At 42.0% G+C, this 19,557-nt stretch overlaps 1 protein-coding gene across 3 annotated transcripts in view; it reads right to left on the reverse strand.

Moving 5' to 3' along the window:
* eif2b3 (eukaryotic translation initiation factor 2B, subunit 3 gamma) overlaps window positions 1–19,557 on the reverse strand; it is a 58,669-nt gene that overhangs the window by 13,490 nt on the left and 25,622 nt on the right. The window contains exons 1-5 of one of the 3 annotated variants that reach the window (XM_019871656.1): window positions 11,032–11,338; window positions 10,357–10,524; window positions 8,885–9,042; window positions 4,148–4,307; window positions 3,920–4,031 (exon numbers count right to left, since the gene is read on the reverse strand). In XM_019871656.1, the coding sequence (XP_019727215.1) occupies window positions 3,920–4,031; window positions 4,148–4,307; window positions 8,885–9,042; window positions 10,357–10,504 (578 nt within the window). In that variant the 5' untranslated portion in view covers window positions 10,505–10,524; window positions 11,032–11,338. Of the gene's footprint in view, window positions 1–3,919; window positions 4,032–4,147; window positions 4,308–8,884; window positions 9,043–10,356; window positions 10,525–11,030; window positions 11,339–19,557 lie in introns of those variants that run through there. The other 2 variants (XM_019871658.1, XM_019871657.1) reach the window with 2 other exon arrangements.

Here is a 19,557-nt window from a genome sequence, read left to right on the forward strand (position 1 = left end):
ATTCAATTATTAGATCGTAAAACAAAAAATACACACGGTGCGTGGGGGAGGGGGCCCTTCCTAAAACAGACGAAGCCAAACGTTAACTATGTAATACTCAAAGACCACTGCTCAACATTTTCCAGGACACACTGTAGTTAGTTATTTGGATTCTTTTTGGTTGGAAGCTATTGATTGGAAAGGACTGTGTCTCATTACCACGGAACAATCATGCAGCTTTGACAAAATGAAAAGCAGACATGGCGGTTCAGTGTTCACAGTGAAGCTTTGACACGAAAACCTTGATTTTCATTTCCAAAACAGAACTAAAAGAATGTCTGGCAAGTCCCGACGCTTTAATATGACTGATGTGCCATGTCCGCAAGCCCGACTGGCTGCCTGAGAGCTGAGCGTTACTATTAATTATGACGACTATTAGTGTTTACAAAGAAGAAGGAAAAAAAAGGTGGGAAAAAATACCGTGGTTTGAATGATTAATATACTCTACAAATAATTACAAACATCGACATTAGCGATGAGCATCTGTTTTAATTAACAAAACAACTAAAGTCTCTCAATTTAAAATTGACACACCACAGAGAAGAGTGTTGCTAACAACCCTGGCAAATTCAAACCATTGCAAAAATCGGGAAGTATATAAAATGACACTGAAAAATTGCGATAATTGAAGCACTATATGCAAGTCAATGAGGGGGGAAGTTGCTAAAAAATTCGGGAATGGATTGACCATCTTTCTGATTTCTTCGTTAACCTGCAAGCAGTCTGACAAGTGTGACTCAGGAGGATCGCTCGGTCACACATATTTTACAACCAAATGCCATCAATCAAACTGCGTGTGTTCCTCCGTGTGACGCTATTTTCAAGAGCATAAAACCACATGTGCGCGCACACACACAAAGACCTGCTCTGTGGGTGTTTTTAATGGATTTTTTTTTTCATCAGATATTACGCAGGTGCGTTCCTCTTGGAAATCGGACTCGGCGTTTGTGACATCGCTGTCCATCACAGACAGGCGGAAGAAAGGGGGGAGGATGAAACCAAGACCAGTTGTTTTCATCCGATCTGTGGATTGACGCATGAACAGCACATGAAATGGAAGTGGACAGAAGTTAAGCTCTTGTTGTAACATCCAAATAAATAAGGGGAATTAACAAGCTTTGGGTGAAAGAATGTGGTCACAGCAGTCAAACACTGACAGTAAAATAAGGAAAGAAGGAGTGAATACTTCATTGGCAACTGAAAGTGACTTCAGGATGTCGCTGTGACGTTGACGTTGGTAGTGACAAGTTTGTGATGACAAACCGAGTTTGGAAGATAAGTCAAGTCAGCCGTTATGCCGCAACACGCTGCCAAAGAAAAATAAAAGCGTTCCAAGGCGTTGATGTCCACATGTCCACATGTAAGGTTTATTTTGAAGTTGGCCTTTGAACCGCGTATGCGGCGCGCTATTGCATGCAGAGCATAAACAGTTGTTGCTGCGGTTAGCTTGGCTTCTTCTTTCTGACAGCGTACACATAAACAAGCCTGGTTACCTGAGGAAAAGGTATGCAACACTACCCACAGGCACAGATTTGATCTGTGGGCATCGCGACTACTACTGGAGCTTAGTTGGGGACCTTTTCTGCCTCTCCTAAATTGCTCTCAACTGCGCTGCAATTCTTGCAGTCGACCTTCTTGCTATTAGCCATGTTGCAGCACAACATCGCGCTACAACTGAAAGTGGACAACTCTACTTGCCTGCTTATTGTGAAACACCGCCAAAAATAAATACATAAATAGAATACATGATAGAGCAGAGGCACGAATGATAAACTGCCATTTAGCGGGAGTTCCGTGTAACACAAGCAGCCGCAGGACTTGTGGTCGCAACAGAAGTTGCTGTTGGGAAGAAGCAGGTATTTCATCCTTTGGCAGGCGAGGATGACACAATTTTTGGACTAATGGCTAGCTACTAAAGTCAACAATCCTCAGCAGGGTAGAAGAGCCACAGCTCACTCTCTGTTGCTCTAAAACACGCAGCATGATGTACAGTTTAGTCGTGAGCAGAAGCGCATGACGAGTCGGATGCTGCGGAATGCTAAAACCCTCATTAGTCAGGTTTCCTCGGCTGACCCGAACATGGCTGAGGGGCTTATTTAGGGTATTTGGTTACAGCCTGCAAAATAAAAACGCCTGTGATTCCCCTAATGCCGAGATAGTCTCATGCATTTTATTTTGATTCTCATATCTGACGCAGCTTAAAAACCACACATGGTCCACTGATGGTGGAATAAGAACAGTCTCGTAATACTGATGATCCGGACCATGAGCTTCGATCCTTGCCTGTGTAACATAATGAAATAAACATGTATAAAAAGGTTCAGGGCCAAGTGAGGAAAAGAAGAGCCGAGCTGACATATTTTCCAAATCTAAGATTTGAGCAATCACGTCTCCTAAATCCTAAATGATCACTTTTTTTTTTAAATGAATGAAAAATAAATATTTTCATACACCAAAACAAAACGGAATATAACTCATCGCAGATACAACATACCTCACTTCACAGAGTGCAGACAAATGTAGGTTTTTGCATTAACGCCAATAGCGCCTTCCGCCTTTATTAAGAGGCTTCAGCCTGTGACTTGATGACATTAACAGGTATGTGCCATCATTGGAAACAGATGCAAACAAGATCTCTCATCCAACATTTTTAAAGGGTCACTGAGATGACGCGATGATACTCACAAACATCAACAAACTAGCTTAAGGCCCAACCAAACACTTCAACATGAGTTGCACTCAGCGAGCTTGGTAAACAACGGGATAGTCAAACAAAGAACAGTACTGAGATTTCTTATCAACAATATTTTTTCAGAGTACTTGCAGAGAATTTTTTGATAGAATCTGGAGAAAAAAAAAAGCCTCGAAAGAAAATCTGAAAACAAAGACCAAACTACAAGCAGTTACTGGACTTGAAGCTTTAACGTCCTTGCAAAGTAACCCTGAATGAATCTTTTCATGTAATTTGATTGACAATTTCAACAATCATCAATCAAGACTATTTCGTGAAAGGCCAATAAAACATTACAAATGGTGGACAAACGCTCAGTGAGCACACCAAAAAGGGAAGGAAAAAAAAAAAAACACACAGATGATAAAAACGCGTATGTGCTTTTGATGGGACCAGTGGCTAGAGGAAAACTGATGCGTAAAACATTCCCGCGACCTATAAACTACCCACGAGTGGCTTGTAGAAATCCCAAACTCCGGAAATTAGTCTCTGATTTCCTGACATAGAAACACTTTTGTACTGTTCACTTTGTATAGTTTGCTTGTGTAATTGTTTGATACTTCTGTATAATTGGAGGCTTTAAGACCAAGAATGAAAGTCACAAATGTTTAGCTGTGGGCACCTACATATCGTAATGACATCACAAAAGTAGGTTCTTTCCTTCTGTTTCCAGCACCATGTCCTGAATGTATTTGTGCGACTCAAAAAGCATTTCTTTACGAAGAATGCGTATATGAGCAAAATATGCCTGTGTGGGTGTGAGGACAGTGGCTGAAGAGTTCTCTGTGCAAGGTCGTTCTGCGAGCAGCTGCTCTGGACCCTGCTCTCATTTTCCAGAATTTACAGTGGCTTTGGCTCTATGAAGTATTTACGAGTTCCCAAAACGCCGCTCGCGCTCATACGTGCATTTAAGGACGAGGAAATGAAAACCTACCTCACGGTCCCTTCCTGTAACAAATATCCCACACACACCAGCTACAGAAACCCTCATTAGAAACCAAAACATCTGGTCCCCCGAAACGAGGTGGAATGTAGTCGTGAAGAGTGCGTGTGCTACATTGCATACACTGGAGACGTTCGGCTATTTATTAATGGATTGGAAATTCCATGGATAAAATTTGCAGTATTAAAAAGCATCGGCTTACTGACTTGTTCAAGATGGACTTCCTAATCGATAGCCCGTCCTCCAAATCCACTTCATTGGCCATAAACAAGACCCTCTTGCCTGACTGGTCCACGCCTACAAAATCTCGCTGCTCGGCTGCAGAGAAACAAATAAAACACTCAATGACTTTTTTTTTTTCAAACCATAGAAAATGACACGAGTCAATTCAGCGACAATACATATACACAAATCGTGGAGAAAATGGCACTAACCTGCTTTTTTCTTGCCCTTTTGGCCCGGAACAGTCTCTGTGAATTCGTGGGCTTTGCTCATCAGCATTGCCAATGTTGCATCATGGGCCCTGAACAGATCCACCACCTCGTGAAGCGCCACGTCTGTTATCACGTCACAACTCAACACCAGGATGTCCGTCTGAGGAGGTAAGTGAGAAAGAAACAAACACAAGAATTGTTTTAGGAACCTGCTTTGCTTTTGTTTTCTATTACACATCACATGAAATGAAGAGACGCCAGTCCCGGGATATTTGCAGTTCACTGTTCACGTATTTACCGGTACATGGGTTTTTTTCTGCCCATCCTACCTATTTGACCTATACCCAGCTAGCCACGATTGCATCTCAGGTCCTGTGTAATACAGGAAAACTAAATACTTCGTAACATCCATACTCAGCTTGAGAAGTCCATTAAGGTATCACTTACACAGTATCGGCGTGCAAGCAGCATCAGTCATTTTAACAGACCTCCACTTACATCGCGTGTGTGTGAGCAGGAGTATGTGTGTACGCGTTTTAACTTGCGCCTCCATTCCCAGTAGCCATTTGTCTGCTCAGTGATGCAGGGCTGTCAGCGTGAGGACTAATCCTACCATTAGTACCCACCGCCTTCTTATTGGCAGAGACACCTCCGCTCGGGCCTACAATGGAGGAGGAATGGGGACGAATATGTTGTAAGTACAGTGGAACCTGGACTTTCACAAGCTTGTAACTGAATTGAGTTGTGTGTCAAATCAACATTCTCTATGAAAATAGACTGAAGTGTCATTAATCCGTTCCAGCCGCCAAACAAACGGCACCATTTTTGTAGTCTTTTTAATACAGAAAAACCGAACTCCACTCAGAAAAGAGAAATGTAAAGAAATAAACTGTTTCCATAAAATCACAACTCAAGCATTGTATGTGTTGTATATCTTTAAAGGGCGTGCCCTAATGATTGTCTTAAGGTATTTGGCCAGTTAAGGCCTTTCATATTGCACCATAAAGAGCAAGGGCATCGTCGACAAACACAATCACGTGCTGCCATGCCGTGCCGACAGAACGCCGTGGGCAGTGACCCCATGACGTCAAACGGCGTTGATGGCGATTTCATAGTGACATGAGCAAGCAATTTTGGTGGTGTTGTAGGCCGGAGAAACTTGAAGTCTAAAGCACACCTTGAAGCGGTCTCCAAATAGCTGTCGCTTACAGATTATGCCATTTATTTCTTTTTCACCCCTTGACACAAGAATCAGTGTATCTTAAGACAATAATGGGCATTATTCCATCAAGTAACCAGAAGTCATTACAACGAATTGGTGTATAAAAGACACAGATGAATTTGGATATAATGTGCATTGCAGCAAGCGCGGTGCAGCGGTATGTTCGTGAGGGGAGCGTACGAAAGAGTTTCAAGGATCATGTACGTGACCCGGTGGCAAATTTTAGCATAGCCTGGTCTGGACTTGGCAACAGGAAGCTGCCACTGCAAGGCTGCGGTCGTCTGCAGAAGATCTAGCGGCGCGGCGACCCCAGAGACCTTTCAACTCTCCACTCAGTCTTAACACGCACGCACGCACACACACACACACACAGGAAGGTTGGTACACATGCTCCGAGACAGAACACACACATGGACACTCACAGGCGACGGCGGAGTGGAGTCAGCTGTAGAGACAGAGACACTCTGGCCTTTCAACAGCCAGGATCTCTGGACAGGTCAGGACCACACACACGTTGCCACACACGCTGTCTTTTATTTATTTTTTAAGCTTCCTCTCTGAAAGCCTTTCTAACAGGACATAAATTGCACGCTGTGGTCCCTGGATTTTAATGCTGGTATTCTCACTGGCGAAGCCACCGTTTGCATTGAACTGTGTGTGATAACACCGGAGGACAACGAGACTTGTGTGTTCTCGTTTGAGTTACGGCACGCTTTGTGTTCTTCCCATTCCACTACAGGTGTCCATGGAAGGGATGACCCAACCTGTCAACCCACCAACACCCAATGACCCAATTCTGTTCTGTTTATTCTCAACATCACTTGAGGTTTCGTATGTGACATGTTGATCAATAAGACATTCAAGCACCATTCGCCATCTCATCCCAATGTCTCTCTCTTTCACCTTTTGTCATGCAGCTTGAATGTTGACAAAGAACAGAACCTGAGTCAGCCTGGATACTCACTCCAGGTGATTAAAAGTGAGTGGTGATAAAAATGGTGGTGATAAAAATGTCCAAGAGGCTTTAACCATACAAAAATAAAATAAAGTGCACATTAAGTACACATTTCACTCATTGTGCTTAACGTGAAAGACCTTGGCGACAATCAGGCATAGGCTTCACTAGACAAACTAAAATATGCTGCTTGTAATCTCTCTTTTCAGGGAACAGAACTTCCCTGCTCCCCGAGAGCGCGGATGGATTATTCTAAGTATTTTGTTTGATCGGTAACACAAAATCCCCTCATGGAAGGTTGTTAGTATAAAGAGATGGGCTTGTGTGTGTGTGTGCATGTGTGTGTCTATTCTGTATTCATGCGCCAGACTGACAGTTTGATTGATTCCACTGCTGGGATTTGGCAGGCCATGGTTATGGTCCCTCACTCATCAGCCTCCAGTGTGAGAGTGTGTGTAACTCAATGCCTCTAATCTATCTGGCTGCTCAAAGGATTACGGACTCCAATATCCTCAACGGGAGCGTGAGGGAACTTGTCCGATTGGAGTGTGCTTGCGTGCGGTTACACTAGGGGTTAAATAAAGAACTCTTGGGTGAAGGTGGAGGGCGGTGGGGGGATAATAAGATTCTCTATGATTACAAATGCCGAAGAGTGTGGAGGGGGACAGACAACCTGTCAAAACGCATCTTTATGCAGGGAGCATAATTAAGACGGCTGTGTGACAGTTACTGATCGAGGCAAAGTCTTGCAAAACGAAATGTGTGGCTGTCACCGCTTGGAAGCAACCAGCAGAGGGCGCAATTCCTTCATGCCCAATACATTTGTTACCTAATTTAGCCAGCGGTTGCTTTGCGGAAAAGCCGCAGATGCAGTGGCCTTGGTTGGCGACACAGATTAGCGAGTTTCTGATCAGCGGTGCTTATTTGACTACTCGGTGAAGTTTTTGTGTTTGGGGATGTGTCCATACGCGACATGCACCCGAAGCAAATGAACAGCTTGCTGCTTCTCCAGCTTAAAAATGCTTTTAAAGACTATGGAGTCATCCCTTTTATGCAATCTGCGCTCACTAATTTGGGACAGGATGTGACTCCATTATTGTGGATCTCAAAAAAAAAAAAAAAAATACTCATCACAATCGTACGCCTCGTGCAGCAATTCATTGATAATTCTTTTTTTTTCTAATGATCAATGAAATCTGCTCAAACAAAGGGACTACTTGCTCATGCAATCACATCAGTATTGCCACGGGAGCTACGCTAGGCTAGAGGAGTCCAAGTAGCCATACACAAGTGGTGCGCAGATGTGCTCGAGGACAGGATGAGAATAAATGAATGCGCTGGCAGATCAGCCATCTAAACTGTGACCTCATCTGCTTGGAAAGAATTTGATGAAGGGATGGGTAGCAGGATCCGCATCAGCAGGCAGGATGGAGAGGAGGTGGGTGGTGGGAACTGAGACTGGGAGTCAGGGATACAACGAAAACCTCAGCTACCGTTTGTGTCACCTGGGTGTCCTCTGTTTACTGTACATCAGAGTAGAGGTGCAACGATTCATCGACTAATCGGCAACTAATCGATTATCATATTCATTAATTATTTTTGATGGTAGACAGATTTCACCCTGCCACACTCAAAGTGTCTGAGAAGTAAGAAACGCCGCCTATTTCCTCGTTTTTGCGAAAGCAAGCCATATGGCGTCATTAAAGCCTATCTGGATGTTTTTTATTTTTGAAGACGAATCGTGAAAATTGTGAGGTTACGAGGCAGTGCCGTATTCTACTAAGGTATTTTAAATGATGACAATGTAATATATTAGAGTCGTTTTAGCATATTAAGCTAGCAATTGAACATAATTTGAGGTGCTGAGGTGAGTGTGCAATGGTCTGTGACAGATACACCATTTAAGCCGTATATTTATACCGTATTGTTAGCATGTACCATATATGATTCGCACTGATGTCGAGTGACTGAAAACGGTTCGTTGTGCCCCCAAGAATGGAGTTTGTTCTCTTTGTGGCTTCTTTCAAAGATACGATTAAATAGGCTCTCATGCAAGCCAAAACAAGCATTTTTGTGTGTGTGTGTGTGTGTATGTGTGTGTGGAAAGAATAAAAATCCCCCCCCCGCTCACTCGCCGTAGCACGAGTGTCAGCCAATCCTTCATTAGGCTTTCTATCATCCACCTTTTTTTGTTGACTTTCACAGAGATTCCTTTCGGTAGTGTTTCTTTTGGCAAGGTTATCCATTTAAAAAATCACCATGGGTGGAAGCCTTCATCCGGAGGCTGTGCAGCTCAACACACAAGTGAAATACGTTCTGTCGTGGCCAGTTGTTTTCACCCTGATGCTGGGATTCCCCTTTCTTAGTCACCATTCGGGTGAGAGGTCGGTCAAATGTCAAAGGTACTTTGTCCATATTTATGACATCATTGAAAGTTGAGAAAATTGCGGCTGATAGTCCGGAATTATACCTTATACTATAAGGTATAATACCAAACGTAGCGTAAGTCATTGTAACACACGTATGAGAATAATTGTTTCAATGTTTGCATGCGTGACACCTTGATCTTCGGCTGGATGTGTCGGAGTGCGTCGGCCGTGCCCATGTCTTCATCTTCCGGGATGCAAACGAAGTCCAGTTTCATCTTCACGTCCATCTTCAGTTTGAGGTCGGTGCTCATCATCTTCTGGACCTCCTTGGTGGTAATCACGATCACCTCTGAAGACAAAGCAAAGAACAAACGACAATGAAGAACTGCGTAATGACCATTAAGGAAGGAAAACATGTTATCTTGACCTATATAGTCATGTGATATGCTTAAGCCAGTAAGATTGTACATCCTGCTGCTTATATGTACGTCAGGCCTCCCACTGTACGGCTAAGAAATACGTCACATATACAATCAAACTTTGCCCGAGTCTCATTTGTGTTGTGTATTAAAACTTTTACCCCAGATCGCATGGTTTTTCGATTTATTTTCGATTAACATGGTGATCCTCAACTTTTATTGAACCAAGGCACATATCTTAAGTTCGAAATATCTCACAGCACACCGCCAAACAATATTGTCACAAAAAGAGGACACACATCTCAATTTCATACTTTTTGCCATCTAATAGAAGATCATTTATTTGTTCCTTTTGTCAGTATAAGTTTGTGGAACAGATACATGGACAAAGATACATTATTTGTCATTCATAAACAACTTTCTCGCCAATTAGGTGAAATTTGATAATTTGCTCTCACGGTACCCTGGTTGGGAATCACTGGATTAACAAGTGTGTCGATTGTGTGGAATTGATTTTTGATTAATTGTGCCTCAGAGCAATTTGAGGCGAAGAGAGTGCACCAATTGGGTGCAGCGGGTTGCAGTTTCATGACTATAATGATTCGTAATGGCACATATGTGGTCCAATAGATCACGGCACATTTCATCCACCAAAATTAAGCTTCACTTTAAGTGGATAATAACAGAGGCAGACCTCTTTAATGCATCTAAGAATTGCAGCCTTATCTGTATAAAATGGTTTGTGTAATGCATTTGCTCACTTGCTGTGTCAGCCTAGTAAAATTAAATTGCAGGCCTTTGGCTAGCTGGCTGCACACAGTAAAAAGAAGTACCGGCCACACATGGTGATTATATTTGAAATGTAGTTTTATTAAGGGCCGTGAGAAGCAACAGGCTTTTTTTTTTTTTTTACAATGAGCGGCTCTGTTTACTGGCAAGAACAGCACATTGCAACAAATCCCTTTATAAGCCAAGTGTTTCTGGACCAACCGCACGTCACAGCACAAGAGTGGTGTTACTAAAACGTATACGTTTTAAGTTTGATTATTCATACTGGTATTGGTCTGGAAAAAAAAGTAGTATCAAAACCTCCCTAATAAAACAAACATACATATGTGGGTAGTATGAACTATTCTATTGATATAGTATATGTAATGTGAGCCTTTTTTTAAAAACATGCTCAGAAATACAGATAAATAATAGCAACACAGACACGGCGTACAATGTAAAGGCCTGCTTCTCACCTTCAAAGCCGACCCTCTCCAGCAGGTTTAGAGGGTACCATATCAGAGGCCTGTTGCCAACGGGAAGCATCGCTTTGGGGGTGTTGTACGTCAGGTCCGTCATCCGTGAGCCCCCGCCGGCCGCCATCATCACCGCCTGCAGCTCCATGCTGTATGCTAGGGATGACTGAAAGAGACACCAATTTATTTCAATCACCTGTGCGAGAAAGAAAACAAATACATTTCTGCTACCACTATGACAGCAAAATAGCACAACAATCATCCAGGACATAGACTGTGAGACAGACGTGTTAACTACATACTGCTCTGTACAGCCCTCTAGAATAATATAAAGAAATTCTCAGATAACTATGAAAAAAAAAGCCTTTTGAGAGCCTTTAAAGCCATACGGAGGATTGTCAGCACAACAGTAACAATCCCGTGTTTCAAATAGATATGTGTACATAACGCCATCATAAGGAGAGACGAATATCACACAAAAGATGCAAATAAAGTGTCAGGTGAATGATGAAATGTGTGAAAGGGCGGAGAAACCTTGACAGTAAACGTGGGGATCATGCTAATCTAGCTCGGTTGAAACGGGAGTTAATCAAAATCCTGACAGAATGCTTCGCACATGAATGCGTCAACAAGACAAAGCAAATGAAGGACACGAAATGTTTGTGAAAGTTTACCTCTCAGTGACTCCTGAATCCCGGGTGAGCGTTTGTTGGTCGACACATGTACATTGAATGGGACTGCTGTCAAGAGTTGTTAGCGGCTCAGCTAACAGTTAGCAAGTAGCATAATCCACAAGACTCATGTTTCGCCGACGGGTCACGAAGAGTTGGGATTCGACAGCGAACGACCGTAAAGTGTCTAAAATAAACCCCCCACGGTGAGAGTTCAACTTGCCGCTTTGAGATCGCAAATAAGCCCAATGAACAACTTCTGCTGTATCCGGCAATCACAGTAGTTCCACCGTAACATGTCCGACTTGGAAACAATTCCGGGGACAGAAAAGTTCCCCAAAGAAAAAAAAAAAACACTACAGAATAATCAATGTTTTGTCCGGTACTTTATTGCAGAGTGATTTAAGACAGTATTTTGTTTATTTTAAACTGCATAAATGCCAGTAATTTTGTGTAATTCATTAATAACATTCCATAATTAAACCTTGATGTCAAATACGATCATCCTTTTATTAGTATTATTACCGGTATTTAAATGACAAGTATACATGTTTTTCTGATTAACTTGTTACTTCACCGTTAAGGAATGCCCCCCGCCCCCCTTTTTTTTTTAGCTTTTAGTTTATTCCTCCCTATTTCATTCACAGTAATAGAAAGTGGATTAGCAGGCACAAACCACCCAACAAGTCCTCCCTGACTTCAAACTTGATAACTCCCATTTCACAGAGCTGAGAGAGACGTAACAGCAAATTGAGCTCGGGGAATGTGGCTTTTGGTTTGTGTTTGCTCTGGCCAGGAGATGAGCTTGACTGCCCGTCGCTACTTGCTCGAAAGAAGACTGAGAGAACGAAAGGGAGGAGAATTGAGATACACATTACTCTCGACTCCACCAATGCCAGAATACATAAATTAAATTAGAGGGGGACTACAATAAAGTCATATGCAATTTATATAGAACAGTTATGTCTTTGTCTTCTAACTCTGACAAACGGACCTGCGCGATCCACTATTGTCAAAAAATGTAGTGGCCTTCCTCCACTAGTCAATTGGGACAGGCTCCAACTCCCTGTGATCTTCAATAGAATAAGCGATATAGAAAATTGTGAGATGGAACGTTGGACTTTGGGCTTCAAGTACTGCATTTGGAAAAGCCTGCTGTCAACAGTCAATGCTATTTGAAGTGCAAAGTGCCTGAAAGACATGATTGATATCATGATGAAGATTTGCCTTTTCCACAAAGGGGAGGGGGTGGGGGGGAAATAGCTGTGTGCCTGCTGTCAAAGTGCAGCTAATTTGTCAGTTGAAGACGGCTATCCAAGGACCAGACAGAAATACAAAAACACATTGCAGTGAGAACCGGGGCGGGGGGGAGACAAGTGTGCATGTCTGGACCCAGAATGACTTGAAATGGAGCCTAAAGATTTCCTCGGGGCTGCTTCTCTACTGCAGCGTCCTGTAAATCATTCTCAATTCAGCGAAACAAGCCAGTTGGATTAGCTCACTTTAGATCATAAACATTTTCAGTGCAGACCACCCAGACAGAGTGCAGAGCTGAGGCAACAGTGTGACTAGTGTGTGTGTGTGTGTGTGTGTGTGTGTGTGTGTGTGTGTGTGTGTGAGGCTCGACTTTACCAACACATCCAAATGTGGTCTCAAACATTTGCATGTATGCGTTGTATATATGTAGAGCATTTTGCGGTCTGCGTTTGTAATGTGGCTCCACGCCGCTGCTGCGGAAACCAAAAAAAAGCCGGTTTCAAATCCAATGTCAGAGATTAACACACACACATAAAATCCAAAGATAAAGATGTCTCACCGCGCTCTCAGCCAAAAGCACTAAGACACATTTACTATGTGTAGAACGACATTCCTTTTTAGTGGTCTGTTGATTTGAAATGACGTGTCTTTAATGACTTTGAACGCCTTATCCTCACTTGATTAACAAGTTGAAGTATTGCACAAGCGTCCATTTGTTGTTTTTTTTCCCTACAATAACAGTCATTTTGTTGCAGAAGGGGAAAGCCGATTTGATCAACAGCACTAGAAAAACAGCTGCAAAATGTCTCACGTCACTGACACAAACAAGTGCAATATGATGCCGTGACTGACTACACAGTCGTCATGACCAGACCTTGAAATTGTCTTTTTTTTTTTTCCCTTGTTAATTGGTTCTTTCTCTCTACCCGCAAGAAAGACCTGGGAGCCAGGCCTGTGTCAGAACCTGGAAGTATCATGGATGCGTTTTTAAGGAACATTTGGGCAGCTGCCCTGGCACAATCAAACGGTGAGTACTTTTATTTATGTATTTGAAAAAGAGTGCGTTGAAGGAATTGAATTGAAGCTCTTAAGCAACACTTACTACTAAGACGTCATACATTAGTACTCTTAAATTGTACACAATTATTAACATGTGCTATAGAATGTGTGTGTGTGTGTGTGTGTGTGTGTGTGTGTGTGTGTGTGTGTGTGTGTGTGTGTAAACTGAATTACGATCTTTGTCAAGGAACAAATTAAACTCCTAAGTCAAAGTATCACTCTACTCAGCAATTTGTTGAACTGTTCTTATGTCATGTGGTTTAAGTTTTGTGGACACATGCTCTCGAGCTTCTCGTTGATGACACGTGGGGTGTAACTTTCTGGCCATTTCTGCAAAGACGTGTTATTCGCATCTACAGTCTAACTGTACACATCTATGTGTGCACACCACACACACAAAGCTCTTCCTTTCAATGTTTAAATAAATGTTTGGAGCGTTGCAAAACATTTCGTGTGTGTGAGGTGACTCATGTGTGGTCCTGTCTGCACTTAGTGTGAGGCTTGAGGTTGAGGTGTTTGTGTGCATGTGTGTGAGGCAGGGGAGATGGGGGGGAGGTAGAGAGAGAGAGAGAGAGAGAGAGAGAGAGAGAGAGAGAGAGAGAGAGAGAGAGAGAGAGAGAGAGAGAGAGAGAGAGAGAGAGTCTACTTATTTATTGACATAATGACAGCAGAATCATTTATATATGAAAAGAATGCATTTCAGTTGTGGCTTATTATGAGGGAATGGCACTCTAGTACTGATGAATTCATAAAAATGTTACAACACAAATACATAAAATAGGGCTTATTAAAAATGTCCTTGAAGAATAGAATAAAATCGTTTCCTTCTGAAATAAATGGAGTTCCCTATTATACGTTGCAGCCTTCCGCCCCCAAAACACCCAAAAAAATTGTATTTTAATGAAGAAAATGATCACTTTATAATGTAGTACTTTATAGGAACATACAGTCATGACAGATTTTGCCACACTGCTTCAATTGAATGGCTGCATCTGTTGCTGCACAGTTTGTATTCTGTCCATTTTCTAAGGGGTTATTGCACCGCAACATCAATGCTATTCAGCATTAGCATTAAGCTATCGGACATAGAGGCAACACTATGAGGGTGTTTTAAATACATGAGTTGGAATTCTCTTAGTTTGATGTTTAGTTTGACCGTCAACTTCAACTGGACGTTGCATTTAACAGCAATTTTTTTTCGGTTTTGGTTTTTGTTCAACCTTAGGCGTGTTGACTTTGAGGTTCCAATGTTTGCAAAACGCATGTGAGAAAAAAAAAAAAAAAATATATATATATATAGTGTGTGTGTGTGTGCACACACACACACACACACACACACTGTATAGTGAATGATTTTGTTCCTGCAGCATGATTCTCTCTGGTCAGCTAATATTCTCTCCAGGTCATAACCAAAATAAGCATGAACATAACTTCACGCTCCATCGTGTATGATGATATGTTTGGGACATAACTCGCCAGGACATTGTTGGAATTTGGTCTGACCGATTGGAAGGACATTTGCAGCTTTGCGCCTTTGAGTTGAATGTTTCTGCTCCGTTTGACTTCAGTGACCAGAATTTGTTGGAGAATGGAAGCAATGGAAAAGGAACATATCACAAACATGTGAGGTTTTTCATGTTAAAAAAAAAAGACTCAAACATGAATCTCACTTCAGCTTTATATAAGGTTGGTCTTGATTTATGCCATCTGCTACCCCTCCCTCCCACCAACGTTACCTAATGATGGGTTCCATTCGAATACATGAAAATGACTGTGCTCACTTCTCCAACAATAATATAAAAAAAAATATAAAAAAATAAGGCTTGAGCGTGACTTTATGGGCAGGGAGTACACACTCTAGCTTTAAATGTCCCTGTGTATCTACTCAATGTATATACATTGGCTCACACCCATGACTTCAAACTCAAAACACACAAATCTTTGAGTTTCTGCGAGACAGAGGGAGGAAAGTACAGTTTGAAAAGGGGCTTGTTAGATTCTTCTTTGAAATAGTCGTTTGTAATCAAGGCCGATGATCATTTTAGTGGTTTCGACACCAGGAAGAATCCACTGTGTAAGTATTTGGTTTCAAGAAAGGTAGCAGAGGAGATAAATCACAGCTCCGCGAAGACACTTTTAGAAGGCTTTGTAACCCGCTGGTGTTCACTTTGCTTCCCATGTGGCAATATTATCACATGCTGTCAGGAAAGATCGACGCGGATTCAGATGCAGCGAGAAAACTGGAATACACAGAGCCAATTATTTTCACTGCTGCCCATCAAATTTTATCCTCCGTTCCAGAGCGGGAGGGAGGTGCTGCACCGCATGAGAGAATAAGCAGATTGACCGTCTCACGTCACGATCACACACACATCTGCTTTGTTTTCATATTTAGTGGAAGTGCGGTCGGCGTGAAACTTGTCAAGCCTGTGAATGAGCTGTCGTGATGTGACAATTCAACATGAATGTGTTATCTAAGACTGATGCCACGATGATTAAAAAAAAATTTTTTTTTGTAGTGTTGAAACTCAGAAGTGGAGCACACTAAAAGTGAAACAATTTGGAGTGTGAAGTCAACATTTTGTGGAAAGTTGTGCCTCGAAAAATCAGGCACATAAACATAGTTTGTGGTATATTTACAGTTGAAAGTATTAACATAAGTTGTTTTTTTTTTTTTAACTTTAAAATCAAAGGCGAGATTATAGACCGAAAATTTGCAATGCACTCATTGTTGGGACACTGAAACTTAGATCTTGACATTGGGGTTCCCCTAATACTTTAATCCAAAAAAAATAATGACATGAGAATGTTTTGTGGCTCAGTAGCAGACTTGCCATCAATCACATCTTCAAACCTCCCGTGTAGAGGAAATCACAAAGGGGAAGATCAAAAGAGTTCTTTTTTTTTTTTTTTTTTTTTAAACATCCTGTAGCCATGCAAAGGGACATAAAGGACTCGTCTATAATTTAGAAATTCTGTCGAGGAATTGTGTCTATCAGAGGGATAGTTGGGTTTGTGCCACCTATAATTTTGCCTAAATTAGAACAAACGGGCTTGAATGATGGCTGGCGTTCATACGCTTTGTTAAAAGTCTTTTAATCTTTAACAGGGGGGGACTAGTCTAGCTGTATGTAAAAAAAAAAAAAAAAAAAAAAGTGGGGGGGTCTAGTCTAGCTGTATGTAAAAAAAAAAAAAGTGAAGCAAGAAAGCCAATTTTAGGCAGAAGGACCAGGGAAAGAGCACCATCTCATGGGGCTTGGAGGTAATGACCATGGTTTAAAAAAATCCCACGTGAAATGTGATAACTGAAATCAAGTCAGGAAAAAGAGAACTTCCAAGTCGAGCAGAATCCGTCAGTCACAAGAGACACTTGAATTGAACTGTAGTCTCTGTTTCTAATGTGATGTCATATAAAGGAATACAGTCCGCACGACATCGCCCTTTTGTGATGGAGCAGATGATTGGGCGTAAAATGCATCGTTCCCTTTGGGAATCCATTTTTTCCAGCAGGCCGCCTGCTGCTTGATTTTCAAGAGAGAGAGAGTGGGGTTCAGTGGACATGATGCGAGGTGACCTTCGCGACCTTCAAGCCTTTCAGCGTGCCATCACAATGTCACCCACTGAGATGAAGGGCAGCAGCGAGGTGACAAGTCGCAAGTGATGGTGACGTAGTCTGCTCTATGTCCACATGTACACGTTAGGATTCATCCAGTTTGTTTTCCTCACTGTGGGGATGACCAAAGAGGCACCCTCCCACCCCGTAGAAAAAAAACAAAAAAACAAAAAACTTTTCAGTCAGCAAATGCATGCTGAAGCGACAACAGGTGGCACCATAACCTGGCACCAAAAGGTTATTTTAGCCAGTTAGGGATACATTTTGGGAAATGGCACCCTACCACCAGTGACAAAGGAAGGAAAAAGTGGAATCAAACTTGTGGATCGGTTGTGAGGTTGGTGTGGACTCAGGACTAAACTGAGCATGTGCAAAGTGAATCAGTTGATTCCTAATTTGTTCCTGATTACAACTTCCCTACAGCTGCATTTAATCCATTAGAATTGTTTGTTTTTGAACATTTATTTAGGCAAATCTTTGACGTAACTTTGATGTGCAATAGATTTTAATGGACTCATTATTTAAGATGTTTTGTTTTATTTTTACTCAAACTGCATCATGTTGCTATACTTTTGAGGGCTTTAAACATCTGACGAGCAAGTGGTCCTTCTAACTACTGCATTTTAATTTTGGACATTTTGGTGGGGCTCGAAAAATTGTCTTTTTTTTTTTTAGGCGGAACTTGGAAAAAGTTTGTGAACCACACACTATCTTTGGCTGGATAGTGATTTCGGTAGTTTGTCCCACCCAGTTTGCATGTGGACAAATTTGTGAATAAAAACATTCACTCTTTTCAAAATACCCTTGTTTGTGTGAACACGGCCTTATTATGGAATTGAATGAACACACACAATGCACCCTCCCAACACGTACACATGCATGCACAGCAAGTCACCACATCCTCCTCTAGATCCAAGCCAAAAGCGATGCAACTGCTACTTCATTGTCAAGCGCCCTGACCCGCGCTCCCCCCTTTTTTTTTCCCTTAACCCACCCCCCCCTCTAATGTCTTCCCCAATTCTTGCGAGCTGGCCCCCGCTCTTTTCTCCTGGTTGCCATAGAGATGGCTAACAAAGCCATCACTTTTACCAATTTCCTCAGAGACAGGTGCTGGCACAATGACTGCTTCCTCGCTTTCTGAAAGGGGAAGGGGCAAGAGGGGTGCATGGGAACGCCAGGCGGACACTCTGAGGGCTGTCCAAGTGTCCTCCTCCCCGGGTCCCGCAGAGAAAAAAAGGCTAATTTGTTGTCCCTGTTTTCCCAGGGAGGGGGGATGCGGGAGAATGAGAGCGAGGCTGGATGAGGAGGGGGGGGGGGCAAGGCAAGGCTTTGGCTATGTGGAAGAAGGGCGTCAAAACAGACCGCCTAATATCAGTCTCGCACTCGCTTGTTGCTGCCAAATGGAAGCAAAGCGCTCCTTCGTCTCCTCCAGCTTCTTCTTGATCTCATTGCTCACTGGAACAATGGCCAGTCATGGCATCATGACTGTGAGATGTTTCAATTTAGCTTTCAGCGAGCCGTGGCCCCCGTCCAAGCCCCCACCACCCTTGTTGTTAAAGAGGATCTGGTTTAAGTCCACTTGTTGAACAAAAGTTCCCTCAGAGTGCATAGTTTTTACATGATGTCCAGTGGTGCCTTGAGATACAAGTTTAATTCGTTTCAGGACCACGCTCTTAACATTTTTGTCATGTGCTTTTTCATGAGAAAAATAGCACTTGGAAATATTATCCATAAAGACATCCTTGAATAGAATTAAAAAAATAATCATTGAACAGGTTTTGTCACACTTTCTCCTTCAATGCACATTGTGTTGCTCATTTAAGTGTGCACGCCTGAGCCACCAGGGGGCAGTACCACACAGATATTTGGATATACAGTACTGTACTGCAGGCTCAGCTCCTCTCCCAGCTAATCGGAATGGCAGGAGTATCAATCTTTCTTCGCAGAGGACAAAGAATATACCATCAACCTCTTAAATTAATGCCTATGTAATATTTTGATCAAAATTATTATATAACGTCTCTGCTAAAATCAGCTACATCCTTCATTAAACAGATTATTCAACTCTATGACTGAATATAATATTAATCATTTGTTGCGCTTTTCTATGTTTTGTGAAAAAAATGTATCAATCTTTCTTCGCAGAGGACAAAGAATATACCATCAACCTCTTAAATTAATGCCTATGTAATATTTTGATCAAAATTATTATATAACGTCTCTGCTAAAATCAGCTACATCCTTCATTAAACAGATTATTCAACTCTATGACTGAATATAATATTAATCATTTGTTGCGCTTTTCTATGTTTTGTGAAAAAAATCAAAAAATGACTTGATTTTTTTTAGGGAAGGAGACGATGTGTTTTGTTTTATTATCTGCCTTGAAGTCTTGCTGCACATGCAGCGTTAGTTTTCAAATATCCATCGTTTCAAGATTAACAACACTGCCATATTGAAGCTAATTGTTAGCACATGTGCCTATGGTGTTTCCCATTTTATGTTAGAATTAAGCTAGCAGAGGCTATATAGTCATCTTGAACACACAACATGTACGTTCTTTTGTTTTCTGTTGAGTTTGACAGTAACCATACTCTTCAA

The sequence above is a fragment of the Hippocampus comes genome, unplaced genomic scaffold, assembly GCF_001891065.2.
Source record: "Hippocampus comes isolate QL1 unplaced genomic scaffold, H_comes_QL1_v1.1 scaffold217, whole genome shotgun sequence".
Taxonomy (NCBI): Eukaryota; Metazoa; Chordata; class Actinopteri; order Syngnathiformes; family Syngnathidae; genus Hippocampus; species Hippocampus comes.